Source organism: Pholis gunnellus (genome assembly GCF_910591455.1).
Source record: "Pholis gunnellus genome assembly, chromosome: 11".
Classification (NCBI taxonomy): domain Eukaryota; kingdom Metazoa; phylum Chordata; class Actinopteri; order Perciformes; family Pholidae; genus Pholis; species Pholis gunnellus.
The window spans coordinates 4092503-4110047 of NC_136538.1; the positions used below are offsets into that span (position 1 = coordinate 4092503).

Consider the following 17545-nt stretch of genomic DNA (forward strand, 5'->3'; position numbering starts at 1 on the left):
TGCTCATCATGGTCGTCCCCTTCTTTTCAGCTTTTATTCAGTCATCGTTACAACAGACTTTTCTTCTCATAGCTGCACATAATTAATTCCCAAGAGACACATTTTCCAGAACATAACTTTCCGTCGAAACAAATTGACAAGTCGCTATAATTACTCTGCATGAGTGATTAAATAAATGTATGATGCCTCGGGGAAAAGAAACACTTACAAAAGAGATTTTAGACTCCATATCATTCATGAATGAAACAATTTAAGATGAACATTTATAATAGTTCAACATAAACACTTTTAGAAAGGGATTACAATATCATACCATTTTAAAAAACTGAATTTTACACATATTTCTATGGGCAATTCAGCTGAGTTCGGTTCGGTTCATACAGTCATACACGTTCAGTATTGCGCTCTCTCTCTCTCTCTCTCTCTCTCTCTCTCTCTCTCTCTCTCTCTCTCTCTCTCTCTCTCTCTCACGCGCACACAAGCACACGCCTCTCCCTCGTGTTTCCATCTCTCTCTGAGTGTGACATCTCCAACATCCACGCCGACAAACCGCACTCCTGTAGCGGGTCGTTTAGCCAGGAAGCCCGGCCTATTGCTCCGAACACAGAGAAGGAAGAAGTGTGGTGGGCAGGCATTTGTCACCAAGCACTTTACAGTGAGCTAATAACCGGAAACAGGAACTTCTAAATAAAAGCACATGTTAATACAACGTATGATCTAAAAGTAGACCTTTTTTAATTCCAGGACTTTTAATGATTGGCATATATTGCTGATAGTATATGACTGGTGTATTCTGATTCCATCCAAAAGTTATCCTTTTCCCATCAGATGATGTAAACTCTAGTTAAATTATAGCTCAACAAATTAATACAAAAATGATAATACATTTTGATAACTGAATCATTTTGTCTTTCAACATTAGTGGTCTTACTGTGTGTCCATTAGATGTTTGTTATTGCAGTTGGGCTCTTACTGTTTAAAGTGCAGCTCTCCATTTAAAATATACAGCCATTTTCATGATAGTTTTACTATGTAGCCCGTACACCATTGAGTATATTGGACATAAATACAGTCGAGATAGATGATGTGACCTTACAATATGTTTTGTTAGCTAAAGCTTGCCAAACATTTGCTTACTCCCCACAATTTCACAATTCTTAACTTTTATTTTGAAAATTCCAAACCGGACGTTTCAGCTCTCTACCCTCCGGGTGACTTTACAGATCCGTGGAAACGCCACTCGTCTCTTCTCTCGTCGAGTACCGTGAGTGCCCGTGCAGCACGTCTCTCCGTCCTCCCGCTTCACTTTATCGTACCTTTAAGCCCACCACCGGTTGGGGGGTTCCGCCGGAACGCTCGCCAAGAGAAGAGCTCCATGGCCCGCGTGGTGGTTGAAGGGATGCCGGAGACGGCCGTCGTCGTCGGAGGAGGAGGAGTGATGCTGAACCGACGGAGGAGCAAAGCTAAGCGGAGGAAGCGAAAGGAGTTGTTCGCCATCCAGATGTGCTTTGCGGGGGTGCTGCTGGGGCTCGTCGTGGGGCTCAAGTCCGTGGCACAGAAAGCAGGTGAGGGGCACTTCAGACGTATCTGGCTTAATAATAAATAAATATATATGTATATATATATATATAAATAATATAACATAATTCATTTTAATATGAAGAAGACAGCGTTAATGCGAAGTTCGTGGCAAGCAGGAACAACAGTCAGTTCATACTGTGAATGTCATGGGTGTACTTTTTTTAATTGTTAATTGTGCTTATTTGTTACATTTGACATTAAAACAACACAATTAACTATACTGTGAGGGATGTGCAGACATATACAGAATGTCACTAACATGTGGAATAATAATGTGAAGAAATGGAATAATCGGAGTACAGTGAGATCAATTAGGACTAACACAGACACATAAATGCAACACAATGCATGCAAACAAATGTGATTGGAAGTCAATAATAACAACAAATGGATCCCATGAGGATTACATCAGATTCAAGCTTTCTGTGTGTCAATGAACACATTCACAACCGCTGTAAAGATGAAGAAACAACAACATCTGTAACTAATAATCCCTTGGAAATGGTAGCGGTGACTGTGCTGCTTGAATTACTGAACAGAAACCCACTTTCCTCTCTCATTTCCTGTTAGATAGAGTACAGGCAGAGGACAGCCACGAGCTGGAGGAGAGGTGTGACTTTGTTGGTGACATTGGCACCATTCTTCTCCGAGAAATGTAATTTAAACAGTACAAGCTTATCACCGCTCGCAGTGTCTTTGTATCGACCGGGTTCCTCTGTAATCCTAATCGATGGGCTGTGTGGTGTCAGTTGTAACGGGGCAAATACTATAAATAGTCTTCAGGCTTTTGAACGGCTTTGTGCCGTTATCACTTCTGAGCTCAGCCAATGTTTTGGTGTCTCGTTAATGGTCAAGTCAGCAGTTAATGTTTCTGAACATCACCCACTCCCTTCCGAAAACCAGCACAGTGATGTCACCCGGTGTCAGTGGAACAACTTTTTGTCTCTAGATGTTTGTCTTCTGTTATTTGTTGTCCACTTCATTGGCAACAGACGGACACGCCAACTTTTCTTTTGAGGCCTCTAACATTGGGGGCCATGGAGAAGGTGAACTGATCACAGAGGCATTATGGGAATGCCAGATGTCCTCAGTATATACATTTCACTTGATGACATTTCCCAAGTCAAGATAGTTTGAATTTGGATGATTTTCCTCTTGATGTTCTCAACTGCGACACTCAAGCTTTGTGACACGAGTCTTTGTGATCATCGTTACTTCAGCTGGAGCCGTGCACTGTAATAATGCATGAGAAGAGATGAGCACACTCACCCAAGAGAACTACTGTGAAAGGAAAGAACAACGCGCTACTGAGGTGGATCAGTGGTTTAAGCAACGAGTAGATTTTGCTACAATTTGGATCATTTGGGTTTCGGGGGCTTTTAGTTGCATTTATTTAAAATCAAACAAATGACATGCAGAGAACATGGGAAATGGAGGGCCGCTTCTTGTGAGCTGTTTGGGATGATGGAGTTCTAGAACTATGTCTAAATTGTACAGGTTTCCCCGAAATAAAGGGTGCAAGAATTTGAATAATTGCAAAAGAAAAAAAAGCCAAAATGACCCAACTATTACGCCAGTTGATCTGTAATTTGATTGAATACTTAGCTAGCTTACTCCCGCTGTTTTTTCCCCAACATTGCCTACCCCACCCTTACCAACCCTGTGAGTCAAAAACACCACACTGAGGTTTTCAAGGTGTTGGACACACACACACACACACACACACACACACAAACACGTGTTACGGTGTGTGTCTACTTCCTCGTGTCTTTGGTCTCTCCCCACATGTGGCTGTGCACAGCCCTCTCCTGTCCTTACTTCCACCGGCATCCCTCACAGCTTATCCGTCCATCCACGTCTCACCTCCTGAAAAAAAACACAAGGTAAAAGCCAGATCCAGGACAAAAGCACTATAGGATGAAGGATTACCCCATATGAGCAAACACATGTTGATATCAGGAGGTTTTAGTAACACTGAGCCTTTGCTGCTCAAGCTAAAGTCCCTCCATCATCCATCTGTGACCGAGCCTAAAAGACGTGTGCACCAGCCAGACAAATGGTCATGCTACAGAGAAGCCACTAATGGCTGCAGGGTGTATATGCACAGCATTAGTCTCCAGATGATCTCATTACATAACATAAAGCTCTCGTAGGTGGGTCCTCCTTCTCCTCTGCACGCTAGCAGAGGACCGCGGAGAAGCACAGGAGGAGCACTTTGCACCGACAAAGCCCCGGGTATTCAAATTAGACAAAAAGTAAAAGAGACAAGAGTAGAGGGAGGAGGAGGAGGAGGAGGAGGTGATGCGAAGAGGAAAAGTGGGAGCAAGCGAGGACAGCCGTGATAGAAGGAGGTGGAGAAAGACGGGGAGAGAAGTAGTGAGGGAGAAAGTGTGATGAAGTGTTTTTAATGCCAAACAACATAAAACATAAAAATAACAAAAGGGAATGAAAGGTTGAACTGTAGTGTAGTGGGTCTAGAGATGTTATGATGTTCTCTTTTCCAGAGATCGATGCGATATCTGTACTAGCATACCGGTGGATACCGTTAAAGCTCTACTGATGTGAAAGGAACGCTGTCGTCGTTTGTGCAACTCTCAACAGAGATGAAAAGACGTTTGCTTCTTCCGTCATCGATTCAGGATACCCTCACCCTGGTGTCAGTATGGGAACAACTCCTAAATGTTTCTGACTGTGGGCACATCCCCAAGTCTCTTAATTGCATCCCCGTTTCCCTCACTTGTGTCCTTTCCTTGCATCTTGGTCCCTCCCCACCAGGGATGCATGGAGGAAACCATGCGAGGACAGAGGAAACAAGGAAATATATTTTAAGAGACATGAGACGTCCTTTCCTCTGAAGCGTCACGTGAAGCGACGTCTGTTTCTGATGACGGAGGATCAGCTGATCACAGCTGTGATCAGCTGTCAGTCGGCTTTAACAGCTGGAGAGACTTTAGAGAAGTTTGTGTCTGTTCACATGATCACTGTTAATAATAGTAACTAATAATACTAATAACTAATAAAGACACACAGTGATCATCACTGTAGGTGTTTCTCTCTGTAGTCTGTTAAGAATGTGTTGTGTTTATGCGATCGTCTTATTTATGAATTATTTGCGTCTGTACGTTTTGAAATTGTGACCGTGACGTCATTATTAATATCACCCAGAATATGATTAGTGTTTCTCTGAAATTATATTACTCATTAAGTTATATAATTTAACTCAGGAATGATCAGCCTCACGTGACTGAATGAAATGATGATCAATGATGTAAAGATCTCTCTCACTTTAATTGTTTCATAATAAAAGTTATTGAGGGAAATATCAGATCATGAAAACACAAATCTTTCTAATAAATGAAGAAAGTTGTTTGTGGTCCTTTTGTTGTTCAGACTACAGTGAACATCTATTTAAACCAGACGGTGAATCAGAAAGCTAATCAAATATAAACTAGAGTTTAATCTGGGCCCCGTTCCTCGTACGTGGCTAACTGAGTTAGCCGGATAATGTTCAGGATGAGATTACATAAATCAGGCTTTTCGGTTCCTTGAAGCAAGTTTGGCAAAATCACCATAGCAACACATCCATAAGCTTGAACCTGCTCCAGCGCAGGCTAACTTCAGTGAGCTGGATAAGCTGCCACTCCCCTGGAAAAACATGTCAGCTCCCTTCCTCAGAGATCCCATTGATGAAGGAGGATATTAGTCAGATTAGCGTTTTATAGGGAGAGAGTTCTTCGACATCGCCAAGATCCGTTATCACATCATGATGACTTCCTGTTCGAGCGCTATTGATTCTGCCGACAAGGAATCATTTATTTAAAGACCTTCTCGAGCCGTACATTGAACACCACACGCTGCAGCCGAGCATCGACTGTCTCACAGACTGGATGCAGCCTCGCGCTGTGTAGCGAGTGGTTCATGTTTGTACAGTGTCGGTGATGCGGAGAACATCGGGAAAGCCGCTGCATGCCGTGCTGTTCATAAAGTTTATATGGCGATTAAGAAACTTCTGGATGTGTTCATTACATCACCATGGCACATGTTGTATTGACTCACCATTCTGAATAATGTTTGTGTGCTTAGTGTTTACTTGCTCCCGTGTCCTCTTGATGGCTGGTTGAACTACATGATGGTTTAAAGCACTCATAATGATATGACAGTATTATTAGTACACCATAGATATCATTATCGTAGAACATGATGAAGGTGGACTCATGGTAAGAATAGAGAGAATCACTGCTTATTATGAATAATACATACATACTGATCCGCCCATACACAGATTCACACACATATTCAAACTCCTAGTTCTATATGGTAATCTACACATACATGTATATACACATATATATATATATAGTGCATGATACATAAGCGCATACGGTACATATACCCTTATAAGTATTCGTATCAGTTAGATACTCTTTGGGCTTGTTTTTATCTACTTATTCTGAAAGAGTTGAGATCATTATTTTCGCTATAGATCTCATTGGATGATGCGTTCCATTAAGCCTACTGCCAGCAGCACATTTAAAGACATTTCATCTGATTGGTTGAGGTGATGAGGCACTTAAAATTAACCTATACATTTTCCCAACACTTACGCATTTAACTTGTCTGTGATATGTCGCCATGCTTCTCGTCTAGCCCTCGCAGCGGTGGCGGTGTTAGATGTTGTCATGATTATGGTCTTGAATTCCTCATATGTGTTCATGATCATCTCCTGCTCGTCAGCGGAGTAAAAAGAGGCTTTTTCTTTGAGTTTATTTGCCATCGTACTGTTAGAACATCATGGTTTTGGTGATCGAGGCTTCCCCCTTTTGAAGTAGGACGGGCACGCACAATTATCCTGGTTACTGAAGTCTGGTTCGAATTAACGAGATTGTTTGAGCCTTTGAGGAACCGAGATAGCCTGACTTCAATCATCGGGTTAATTTAAGCTGCTAATAGGACATTTGATCGACTTAGTTGAACCACGTACGAGGAACGGGGCCCTGATCTGTCTTCACTGTTTACATGTTGAAAAAAATATTTTCAGTCGGATCGGCTGCAGCGTCCAATCACATAACAGATGAACAATGAGGGGGCGTGTCGGCCGTTAAAACACTTCCTGGAAGTCTGTTCTCGTGGTTCCTCGCTCATGGCTCTGGTTCTGGTTCAAGCGAGGATCGAGGAGCGAGGAAACAACAATTAAGAGACTTGAGAAGTACCCTGTGTTGTGATGTGTAGTGGACAAGGATCCAACTTCAAGATATTGGTCTTTCAGCACTCTTATTGCAAGAACCCAAAATGGCATCAGCATTACTTCACTGCAGTGGTAGAGAAAGAAAGCGTTGTCAGGGTCACTCTTGCATAATTGCTCCTGGAGAACAAAATAATGAATAAAAACTGTATGAAACAAATAAGCCAAATACATACTCTTGTATTACAATGAAATGCATTTAGCCACATACCTGCAAACAAACATTCACGGGTCTCTCTAATTTACAAGCATGCTAGTTAGCATCGTCACAAAAATAGACTCTCCCATTCAGCACATCTGTGACTGAAAAAAACTAATTAGCTCCAAAATGTCCAATAAATGAAGAAAAGTTTCTAAATGTATAAATATTCCTTCTGAATCTTACATTAGAACATACTGCCATATTAATGTCACCAACACAAAAATGGGCCATTAAAAAAAGAAGTCACATTTATATTTATTCTTAAGCGCCTGAAGTAGTTTGACATTAACCACAGAGTGATGAACACGTATTTCATAGGAGTAAAAGCACCATCAGCTAAACCAAACTCAGTGTTTCCCCATGGTCTACAGCTGTAGGGGAGGGGCACAAACACGTAAAGGAATCATGGTGTTCATGTGTTTCTTTTAATGACAGCAGCGAGTGTTGCCATCTTCACCACCCTGGGCAGATATTGTTGTCTGTTTTACGCGACATATTTTCGGACGCGCGCTGTCTGTCCGCTGGTGGGAGTGTGCTCACCCGTGTGTGCGCGCACGTGTCTGTGTGCGCATCGGCGCCGTGCGCGATACAGAGCAGAGGAGAATTGTAAACGCGCGACCATGTAGAGACAGAAATGACATGCCGTCGTGTCTGTTTAATAAAAGAACAAGGTGTAGACCTGTTCTATAGGAAATGTAACCTTAAATGACTTCTGTTGTGATCTGGCACTATATAGAAAATAAAATTAAACAAAATGAACTTGACCGGGGACGGGGCGCCCCCCTATTACAATGGCAGGGGAAACACTGAAACTACAGGCAGCCATCACACATCTAAAGCATCTGTATGACAGGAAACTCCACATCTTCCACCTACACTATTCATATTTGTACTCTTAAGAGCTTACCTTTTAATGCCTGATCGACAGCTCCATTAAGGAGAGAATGCCGACAGAGCCGCAGAGAAACACACAAGAAATATTGAAGCCTTTAATAACAGCAACAATATTTTTTTACGGTGTATAAAGCGTGTATGTATGTATGACAGATATGATATGACAGCTCAGTGCAGCAAGGTCCCATGGGGGAGTGCCAACATTTAAGGATGTTAACAGGAAGTGATAAGTGGGTCAATACGTGTCTTCGTTCATAGTGAAGGCAACTTTTTGAAAATGTAAATTAAAATATGTGGTTAACTGTTTTAGGGACGTTTAAAGTCATTTTACGCGTCCCCCAAATACAATCATAAACAGTTATAATGTGCAGACACATTAAAGCTGCATTATTTGATTCATCTAACAGGCCACATTTGGGGGGGTTATCACTACAAATAGTACACAAAAATAGTTAAAAAAAAAAGTCATTGATTCATATTAGAAAAAGGTTTCCTCAGTAGCATATCTATTTAAAACATGTAACATGTAGTCAAAACAGTACATAAAGCATGTCTACATTCCAGGACAGACAGCAGTCAGTTAATGTATAATGTGTATGTATTATTTGCCTTTACCCACTTAGTCACCTACAATATTGTTGCAGTATCAATAGAGGTATTTGGTAAAAAAAAAAGAAGCAGTTTTTGATTTTCTCCATACTTCCCAGCCCTACTTTAGTGCCATATTTAGCTTTTTTGCGTTTGTTTTGTCACACTGTATATTCTTAAAATACCGGTACTAATAAAATGTGGTATAGTACAATGGCAGGGGTATTGCAATACCTTTCTAGTATCAGTATACAGTGCAAAGCTAATACCAAAGAGTATTGAGGTTCTTTACCAAGCCCAATAAAATGCACCTTTTACTTTTAGGCTGTTTGGGCTTGTGACCCTCAAAAAAACAGAAAGACATCTGCCTGGAATACTCTGTCGCTTTTCGTCTCTCTCTACCTCGAGCTCTTTAGCTCTCATAACTACGCTGTCGCACACACACACACACATATACACACACACACACACACACACACACACACTTCTAGACACAAGGCTGTGTCTGATTCAGCTGCATCTGGGTCAGCCTGCATGTTCACAGAGAGCAACACTTCTCACATAAACAACCTCTCTCTCCTTTTTCCCCCTATCCATCCGTTTCTCCCTCCCTCTGTTGTACTCCCTCAATCATCCCTCCCTCTATCTATAGCAGTCACTCTGCTCTCATGTTGTCCCTCTCTCCCTCCATCATTTAGGTACATCCCCTGATGTAGCTTGTAACCCTTGCACCCCTTTCGTAGCGCCCCAGCCATGCAGCGGCTCCAGTTTTTCTTCTCCTCTTCCTATATTTTTCCACCTTACGCTCAGACTCCTCCTGCATCAACATCACACAATCATCAAAAGCCCGTTCGCAGAATTTGCTCAAGCGCGCAGCTTCGGCGTGTTTGTTGACTTATTTATCCGCTGCGTCCCGTTACTGCGTCACTGTTTCTGAGGTGAACGTGGTGACCTGCTGTGTTCGCCCGAGCACAGTTAACGCAGCTCAAACTAAGTGAAAGAACTGTGTGTTTTAAACTCTCTTTTTCTTTTTCAAAAATGCAATCTTGGATTTAAAAACTAGTGTTGAGACGATGTGTTTTAGTACTGTTTTTCTGAACCATAGCCATTTACCACTGCAGGAACATGAACACAAAGGAAGGCCTCTGTATCTGCAGACGTGTTTTAGTGGTCCTTGTAGACATGACACTGGATGCACATTTGCTATATTGCACATACGACCGATTTGGATAGAACAGAACGCAGTAAGCCAAATTTCTCCAGCGCTCATTATTTAGAAAGGCCAGACAACGAATCATTGATGTTTTTTTCTCTAGCTGCTAGCGTTAGCTTCATTACGGTGGTTAACACTAGCTAACGCAATATTTTGTTCTGGCTTCCTTGTAGAGCCTGGTTCGTTTGGTAGCTACTAAGAGTTAGCTGGAGTTGGCATTAGCAACATGGCTACCGTCCAAAACAAGAGCATAAGAATCACAATTTGAACCAGAAAGCCCGATCTCGCTTGTAATTCGTCGATGTCATCAACACCATTGATAACAAAGAGACGTGTGTTTGCGGCAGGAAGACGGCACCGTGTCTTGTTGACTTTTTGTCCCGACCGAAGCGTGATACATCGGAACTATCAACACGTGGAACTGTTTCTGTTAGTAGTGCTCACTCTAAATGTTTCTTTATCACCTCCATGTTAAAAGTCATTTCTGTACCGCTGCTGCTATGGTAACATATTTAACGTTATTATTCGGCCCTGTCATATTTTCCGTTTGCTTTAAGGGCCATGTATTAGTGAGAAAATGGCTTTAACTAAAGTTACAGACTTTTTTGTTTGTTTGATTAGAGGGGTAAGACAAAATCAAAATGGTCAAATTGAGCTAACCGTGAGCTAACCAGTGGGGCACGCTAACGTGCACGAACATGCGCCAAAAGCACGCCGACCGGCTGAACATAGCAAGAAAACAACACACAGAGGTTGAGAGACATTCTCTGCTCAGGTAGACATTATCCACTATATCCATAGACAGTCCTTCAGAATGTAAAATAATGCTCCTTTGAAGATACTAAACCGCTCTGTAGATCTAAAGGAGAACTACAGATTTTGGTGATAATATTGACCAGTGCAGCTTTGACATTTTTCCATAAAAGCTTGAATCAAATCAAATCCGGTTAAACATACTTGAGAGAAAATATTGTGTGTGAACTGTGTAATGTGCAAACAGGCACACATGTCAGGTACAGGCAGATTAACCTCTCCACTTTGCTGTGCAAGTGACTGTGCTAAGCGTGGATGAGGCGACCTTCCATCTGTGCAACATCAAAAGATGCCCATCAAGGTCATCCAAACACACTCAGCCCTAAGCTCCTCTGCTGCTGCTGCTTTTAAAAAGAAGACAAAAAAGGAAGCTCTGTGTGTGTGAGTCCGTGTGTGATGAATGAAACAGTCAGAACACGAGGTGCAAATAGCCTGCTGGTGTTCATCAGGGACTACATTATATGGATCTCTCTCTCTTTCCGGGTTGTGATAGATGGCTTTGTGTTCTTGTAACAAGCCGAGCACCTAATGGGGCCCGTCTTCTCTCTGTGGGGTTACACCGCTGGGAACCATACTGTCCTCTTATCTGAGCTTTTGGAGTCTGATATGATATTGAAGCCTGAATTGTATGTTTTTTTTTTTTTTTCAAAACTTGTCAAAACGAGCCAAACTGTATTGTGATGCGTTGCTTATGCTCTGACTGTAGACTGTATCTACAGTAGTCCTCTTAACGTCACCCATTGGTTCGTGGACTACGGTTGCACTTATTGTATTCCTATTAGTTTGTTGCACTTATTGTATTCCTTTGTTTGGGCACTGTACGTTTGCTCTGGTTTATGCACTTAGATACTTGTTTAACAAAGGAGATGTACTTATGACTTCTGGTGACTAGTAGTTCTCTTGAATACCTATGTTGAACACACTTATTGAAAGTTGCTTTGGATAAAAGCATCTGCTAAATGACTGTAATGTAATGTAATGTAATGGTCTGTTTGACTCTAAATGGACCATCATTTACTAAATGAACATCATGCTGTATTGAAGAAGACTTGAAACTAGAGATTGAGACCATAAAGAAGTAGTCATTTTCTCATAGACTTGAGAATGCAAATTTGCAGAGCTGCTCCTTAAAACTGAGCTGTGTGTTAATGCTGACGTACTTGTAGGCCAGCTAGCAGCTCTGGCACGTCAAAAGAATACGCCCAACATGTCAAACTAAAGATCTGATTGGTTGAACACTATGACAATCAACAATATCGTCCCCATTCACTTAAACTGCACATGGAGGCACTGGTGAGTCTGCAGGCCTCGGGCCTCTCTTCTTACCTAGAGACACAGAGGTGAAATCTGATTGGATAACAGCTCTACTTAAAACAAGCTGCACTGGAAGCAGAGCAACTGAGGAACACAGTAGCTGTTCAATGAGAAGATAAGATAATGGGAAAAATATTTTTATGAATGATGATACATGTAGTGTATCAAACGCTTGTGCATTGTAGGAAACGCTTGTGCATTCGTAATTTATTAATATTGAACATGTTGCGTGTCCAAAGCGTGTCGACCTCGACAATGCAATCCCCTGGGTTCCCAGCATTACACCCGCAAAGTGCAAAGTTGATCGGCTGTACGGTTCTCGAGATATGCGAAGGACACACACACACACAGAGATTCCTTGTTAAAGCTGGATTTCTCTGTAAAACACAAGAGCACTTACAGATTCCAGCTAATTAGCAAGATTATTATTATTTTTTGCTTTGTGGGCTTTTTAATCATCATGTTTGCCCTCGAAGTGTAACACAGCTATTCTTCAATCACAGTTCTAGTGAGCTAAAATGATACGCAGTTTATATACAAACAGGTTTTCACAGACTTGTTGTTTTTATTATAAGGTTCCCGTTGATCCCATGACGGTTCCTATGTTTAATTCAAACCTGGAGATGAATAATGAATCCGCAGCAGAGCAACAGACTCCATGAAACTTTGAACTGTGGGGGAAGACTTTGGATCACAACGAGCAGAGCAGTTTGGGATCCTGTGGTGAGGCTGCTCTACCAGTCTGCTGGGAGATTACTTCAAATCAGAGAATGAGGAAATGATTTAATAAGCACAGTGAGAACAATGTCACGCTAAATTCACAACTGTGTTTGTAAATGAATGTTGCGTGAGAGAGCTGATGAGTGTGTGCACTCGGACACACTCATCATAACATCGACAAACATTCTGGTGTTAAGCTGATAATGAAGTGGCTCACTTGGCTCATCCAGCGGCAGAGAACCCACACTAATGTCATCTCAATATAGTATGGTGGATATCGCTATTCATATACCTCAGTTGAGACTGGATCACCAACACTGTAAATTGAGCAACTGCCCTGGAGGTCTGGGGTGTCTCCTGGTGTGTGTCAACTAGTTTCTGCTGAGTGTGAATTAGATCGGATGAACGGTTCTTGAGATATGCAAAGGACAGACAGACAGACATTCCTTGCTTTATAGTTAGATGTGAATTAACCACAGAAACATGCTGCATTCATGGGCTCTATCGGTTGTCTAAATGGAAATGGTTGCTACCGCAGTTGTCGTATAGGGGAAGGGTTCTGGTTGCCAATAATTTAGTCGCCTCGACTCTCTGGCACAAACTCATTGATCTGACCCCACAGGACGTCCAGAGATCCATCGTAGACTTTTTCCGGTCTGGCAATACTATGCTAAGAGGAAAGCAGTACACACTTTGGTGAGTTTTTTGTCCGGTACTGCTAAGTTGGCCATTTGGTTAACACGCAGGAACCGGGCTCAGGGTGCCGGCAGTGTGGACTGGTACCGGTTCTGAAGGGACTGCTAAAGGCCAGACTGAGGGTGGAACACACTTATTATAAAATGATAGACAATGTGACGGCCTTCAGCCGCATTTGGGCTGATGGGGGGGGGGGGGGGGGGGTTATGCTCCGTGGGCAAGGAGGGAGATGTATGATAAGTTTGTTTTTTCTGTTTGGTTGTTTCATTTATCTATCTTTTTAAATTGATGATGTGACAGTGATCTGGTGTGTCCTGGATCAATATCATCTCTGTCTCTCTCTCTCTCTCTCTCTGTCCCTCTGTCTGTCTCTCTCCCTCTCTCTGTCTCTCTCTCTGTCGCTCTCCCTTGCTCCCCTAATACGCCCTGGCTAATTCATCACCCAGCCCAAAGCCTATTTTAGCAGCCGTCATATGTATTCTGGGATCCTCGCTCGGCTTTGGAGAGACCGATAAGAGGAGGAAGAGTTGAAGAGGGCGGTCCGTCCCTGAGGAGGAGATTCTGTAGACCTGCTGTTGTCTTTACCTCTCTCTTTGTCTCCCTTTATCACTTCATGTTCTCACTTGGTCTCCTGCACACCTGATCCCCTGTTCCTCCTCATTGTCTGTTAGGCTCATTGTTACACGCTGTGTTGGTAATCGCAATTGACATGAGGCTCAGTTTAAGGCTTATTACTATCATCCATTGTTGACATCTCCTCTGGTTTTTGGGGGATTGGATTTCACGCTCCAAAACACAGTCCATGCAAAACAGTAAACAGAGTTTTAAAAAAGCTAATGGTATTTCTCAACCTGGGTCTCTTCCTCCTTATTGTGGCCAATTCTGGGTCATGCTAACTTTGCACTCACCATCTTCATTGTGGAGAATGCGCAGTCAGTCGAAAAAAAGTATACTTGGGCAAGCAGTGTAAGCCAACTAAAGCTTTCTAAAATGTTGTATGAATCATTTCAAATGGTTACACCAATGTTACACCAAAGGTGAACACACAAATGAACAGCTAACAATTTTAGCTAACTGTATGTCACAAGTAGGGGTACTTCTGTACCGCGTCACTGCCAACATTCTTCAGTACCACAGCTAAATGAATGGTAAATGGACATTTATATAGCGCCGTTTTAGTCCTCCGACCATGAGGATCTAAACGTATTCACATTTGTGCACACACATTTGAATGCATAATACATAAATAATGCCACATTGTGAACAACAAATCCATGTTGAAATCAGCAGGAGGAGAGCTGGACAGTATTAGCTGTTACAAGACATTGAGCAGCAACGTCCAGTAGAGCAAACAGCTAACATTAATTGAGCTTGAATTTAGTTTTATTGTGATGCATTCAAGCTCTATTCGGTAAAACCAAAATAACCAACGGTCCAATCCATCCATGCAATCTGGTAGAATTTTGTTTTGGGTACGAAACTTGAATAATGACTATTGTTTGAAGGAGATGTTTTCACAGCAACATAAAGTAGATAATAGAAAAGGAATTATGACCTTTAAACCTTCCTAAAACTAGCTCAAAGTGTTTGTTTTTGACCACAGTAACGAGAATTGTGAAATTACACTGATATTGATATTGACTAATACATTTCTGGTATCATGCCTCTTCATATGCATAATAACAACATATATTACAAAATATTTGTACAGATGGTTGTAGCTGTTGATTACCGTCTGATTGGTCCACAGTCTTTATTGTCATGTGCACAACAAATTCAGTGAATGCTCCTTCCAACAGTGCTCATACAAATATGTATATAAGAATAAGAAATAAATAGAATAAAAATGTATGCAAGTTAAAATCTTATTAGAATCTAAGACAAAATAGTGCAGCAGGAGCAGAAAAAGTCCATACTAAGCATTTGATGGAGGAGCTTGGCAAAGACGTGCCCTCTACATTCTGTCCTTCTATACGGAGGAGTTCTTTCCTCGACCACGGCCACCAGACAGCTATGGATTCAAATCAAGGTTATGTATCCTCATGCTGTAATGTAAAACAGTTTCAACAGAAATGCTGAGGTTAACTTACCTTATAGTAGTAGTATTTCTGATGAAGTGTTTCAAACACAAAAAAAAAAAAAAAAAAGCCAAAAAGTACTAGTTTTGTTGTTAATAGGGTTACCGTAACACCATAGTTTAATGTTGCATTTTTCTGAACAGTCAATTGCTCGGAGAGCCAGGATTTATGTCCATTACACTATTACATGCCATAACTAATTTGTATGTTCTAGTTGAGAAAACAATCTCATCACAAAATCAATCAAGTAGCTTTTCTGGAACATTCAATTATATTGCATGATCCTCATCAACAGATACTTTACTTTCTGTCCTTATTTATTACATTAAATTAAAATGACGTACCAATATCTTTTTGGAGAATATTTTGCAATACAAAAAATCCTGTTGGCATGATGGTGCAGTGGTTAGCATTTTTGCACAAGGGTTCTGGGTTCGAACCCGCTGGCTGGCTTTCTGTGTGGAGTCCTCCAGCTTCCTTTCACAGTCCAAATACATGCAACCTCTTGGACCCTAGGCCTTTTTTTAGGCCTCTTCTCAAATATTATAACCCATACTAAAGAGACTACAAGGTCTATTTTAAAAATGTCGATGGTTCAATAACACTAGGAATTGTGAGATTTGATGAGATGAGTAAATATTGTGTATATGTTACTGGTTAATAGTAGCTGAAGACTGAACACAGCAAACAGGGAAAATTCCCAGGTTCGCCTGAAGAAAAAGCACTGTAATTTATTATAACTGGTGACTCTCACTTATAATTTGAGCATGAAAGGTTGTCTTTCCCTGTGTGTCTGCCCTGTGGTGGCCTGCCTCCCTGGTACCTTAGCAGTTACAGACAATGGATAGACAACGGCTAATGAGCACCAAACACAAAGTGTGTCTGAGGCTGATGGGAATGTCAGTTTGTTGTTTGTCGTCATAAACAGTTTTGAATTGAACATGGGTGAACAAGAATCGCCACAGTCATTACGATTAATGTAACAACGGTGGCGTGGTGGCTTGCACTGTTTTCTCACAGCAAGAATGGCCCGGGTTCCAGTTGTTGGCATGTTGCCCAATGTCAGCTGGGATCGGCTCCAGCTTCCAATTCATCCGGTAGATGTTGAGTTATTTCACACTTCGACGCACTCTATTGAAGTGTGGAGCTCCGTGAAGAGTCAAACTGCCTTTGTCTTCACTCACTCCAAGACAAGAAGCAGGTGGTGCTTGGATGCAAAGTAACTTCCTGGCTCACTTTGGTCCCTGGATTTTGTTATTGAATCCGTCTCTTAGCCCCAATCAACAAGCAGTAACTGTGTCAGACAGACTTCTAAACCAACCAGGAACTCAAGTCTCAACGTTTTATGCTCTTTTCTCTGGACATTTCAACTCTTATTAAAGTTGAAACCTTTTCAACTCCCATAGTAAGGCTATTTTGTACTACTTAGTTTGCCTTAGTTTCTATTGATGCTGCCTCTAAATATAATTTAGTGTCGTAAAATGCGAGAGAATGACAGCATCCGTCTTTTCTTCTTTGAGACATACAACCACAAAAGCCTAAACCCTGCCTTGTACAGGTTGAGATATTACCCCCATTAGACAAAAGAAGGGAGATTGCTGATTTATATATGTGCTTTATCTGAATTCTCTGAGTGACTCTTGTTGATTCCATTGTGTTTGAACTCTCCTACAGCGATGAGCCTCCAGGGCAACACAACACAAGCACAGTGCTGTTCAACTACTCTGAGCAGGGCCAGCCCAACCCACAATGCTTTTAATTACTCTGGTCAGATTAATCTTACTCTCTGATGACTCTAAATCAAATTTAACAATCGGTGCGTCCGTGTTTGCATAGGTGTCTGTGTGCATATGCGTGTTGTGAGACCGTAGGAGATAAGCGTGTCATAGTGGAGATTAGAAAAGCCCTTCCTATTAAAAAGACAAATATGCTGAGTATATTCATCTCCACACTGGAAAGATAATGAATGTCTCCTTCTCTGCAGCCTGCTCTTCATTCAGAGAACGCACTGTTCAATAGGCAGTCTGGCTAGCTTGATTATAGTGGCATGGATATTGTGTATTGTGTTCTTAAGACATCTCCTACTTTGGGAGATGGGCTGAAAGTGGCTTTCAGAAGTTCATCAAAATGTCTTCGCTCTCCAAGTAGTCATGTACTTCACCATTAACACACCCAACAGGTGCATCAAAAAACACCGTTATTTA

The 17545-nt window shown here is 41.7% G+C and overlaps 1 protein-coding gene across 1 annotated transcript in view; it reads left to right on the forward strand.

Annotated features, from left to right (window-relative positions):
* Positions 1–1375: 1375 nt before the first annotated feature.
* The window catches only part of slc24a3 (solute carrier family 24 member 3), a gene marked incomplete at both ends in the record, with an annotated part of 86662 nt that continues 70492 nt past the window's right edge, over positions 1376–17545 (forward strand). The window contains one exon of the mRNA XM_079168836.1: positions 1376–1565. Within this exon, the coding sequence (XP_079024962.1) occupies positions 1376–1565 (190 nt within the window). The remainder of the gene's footprint in view (positions 1566–17545) is intronic.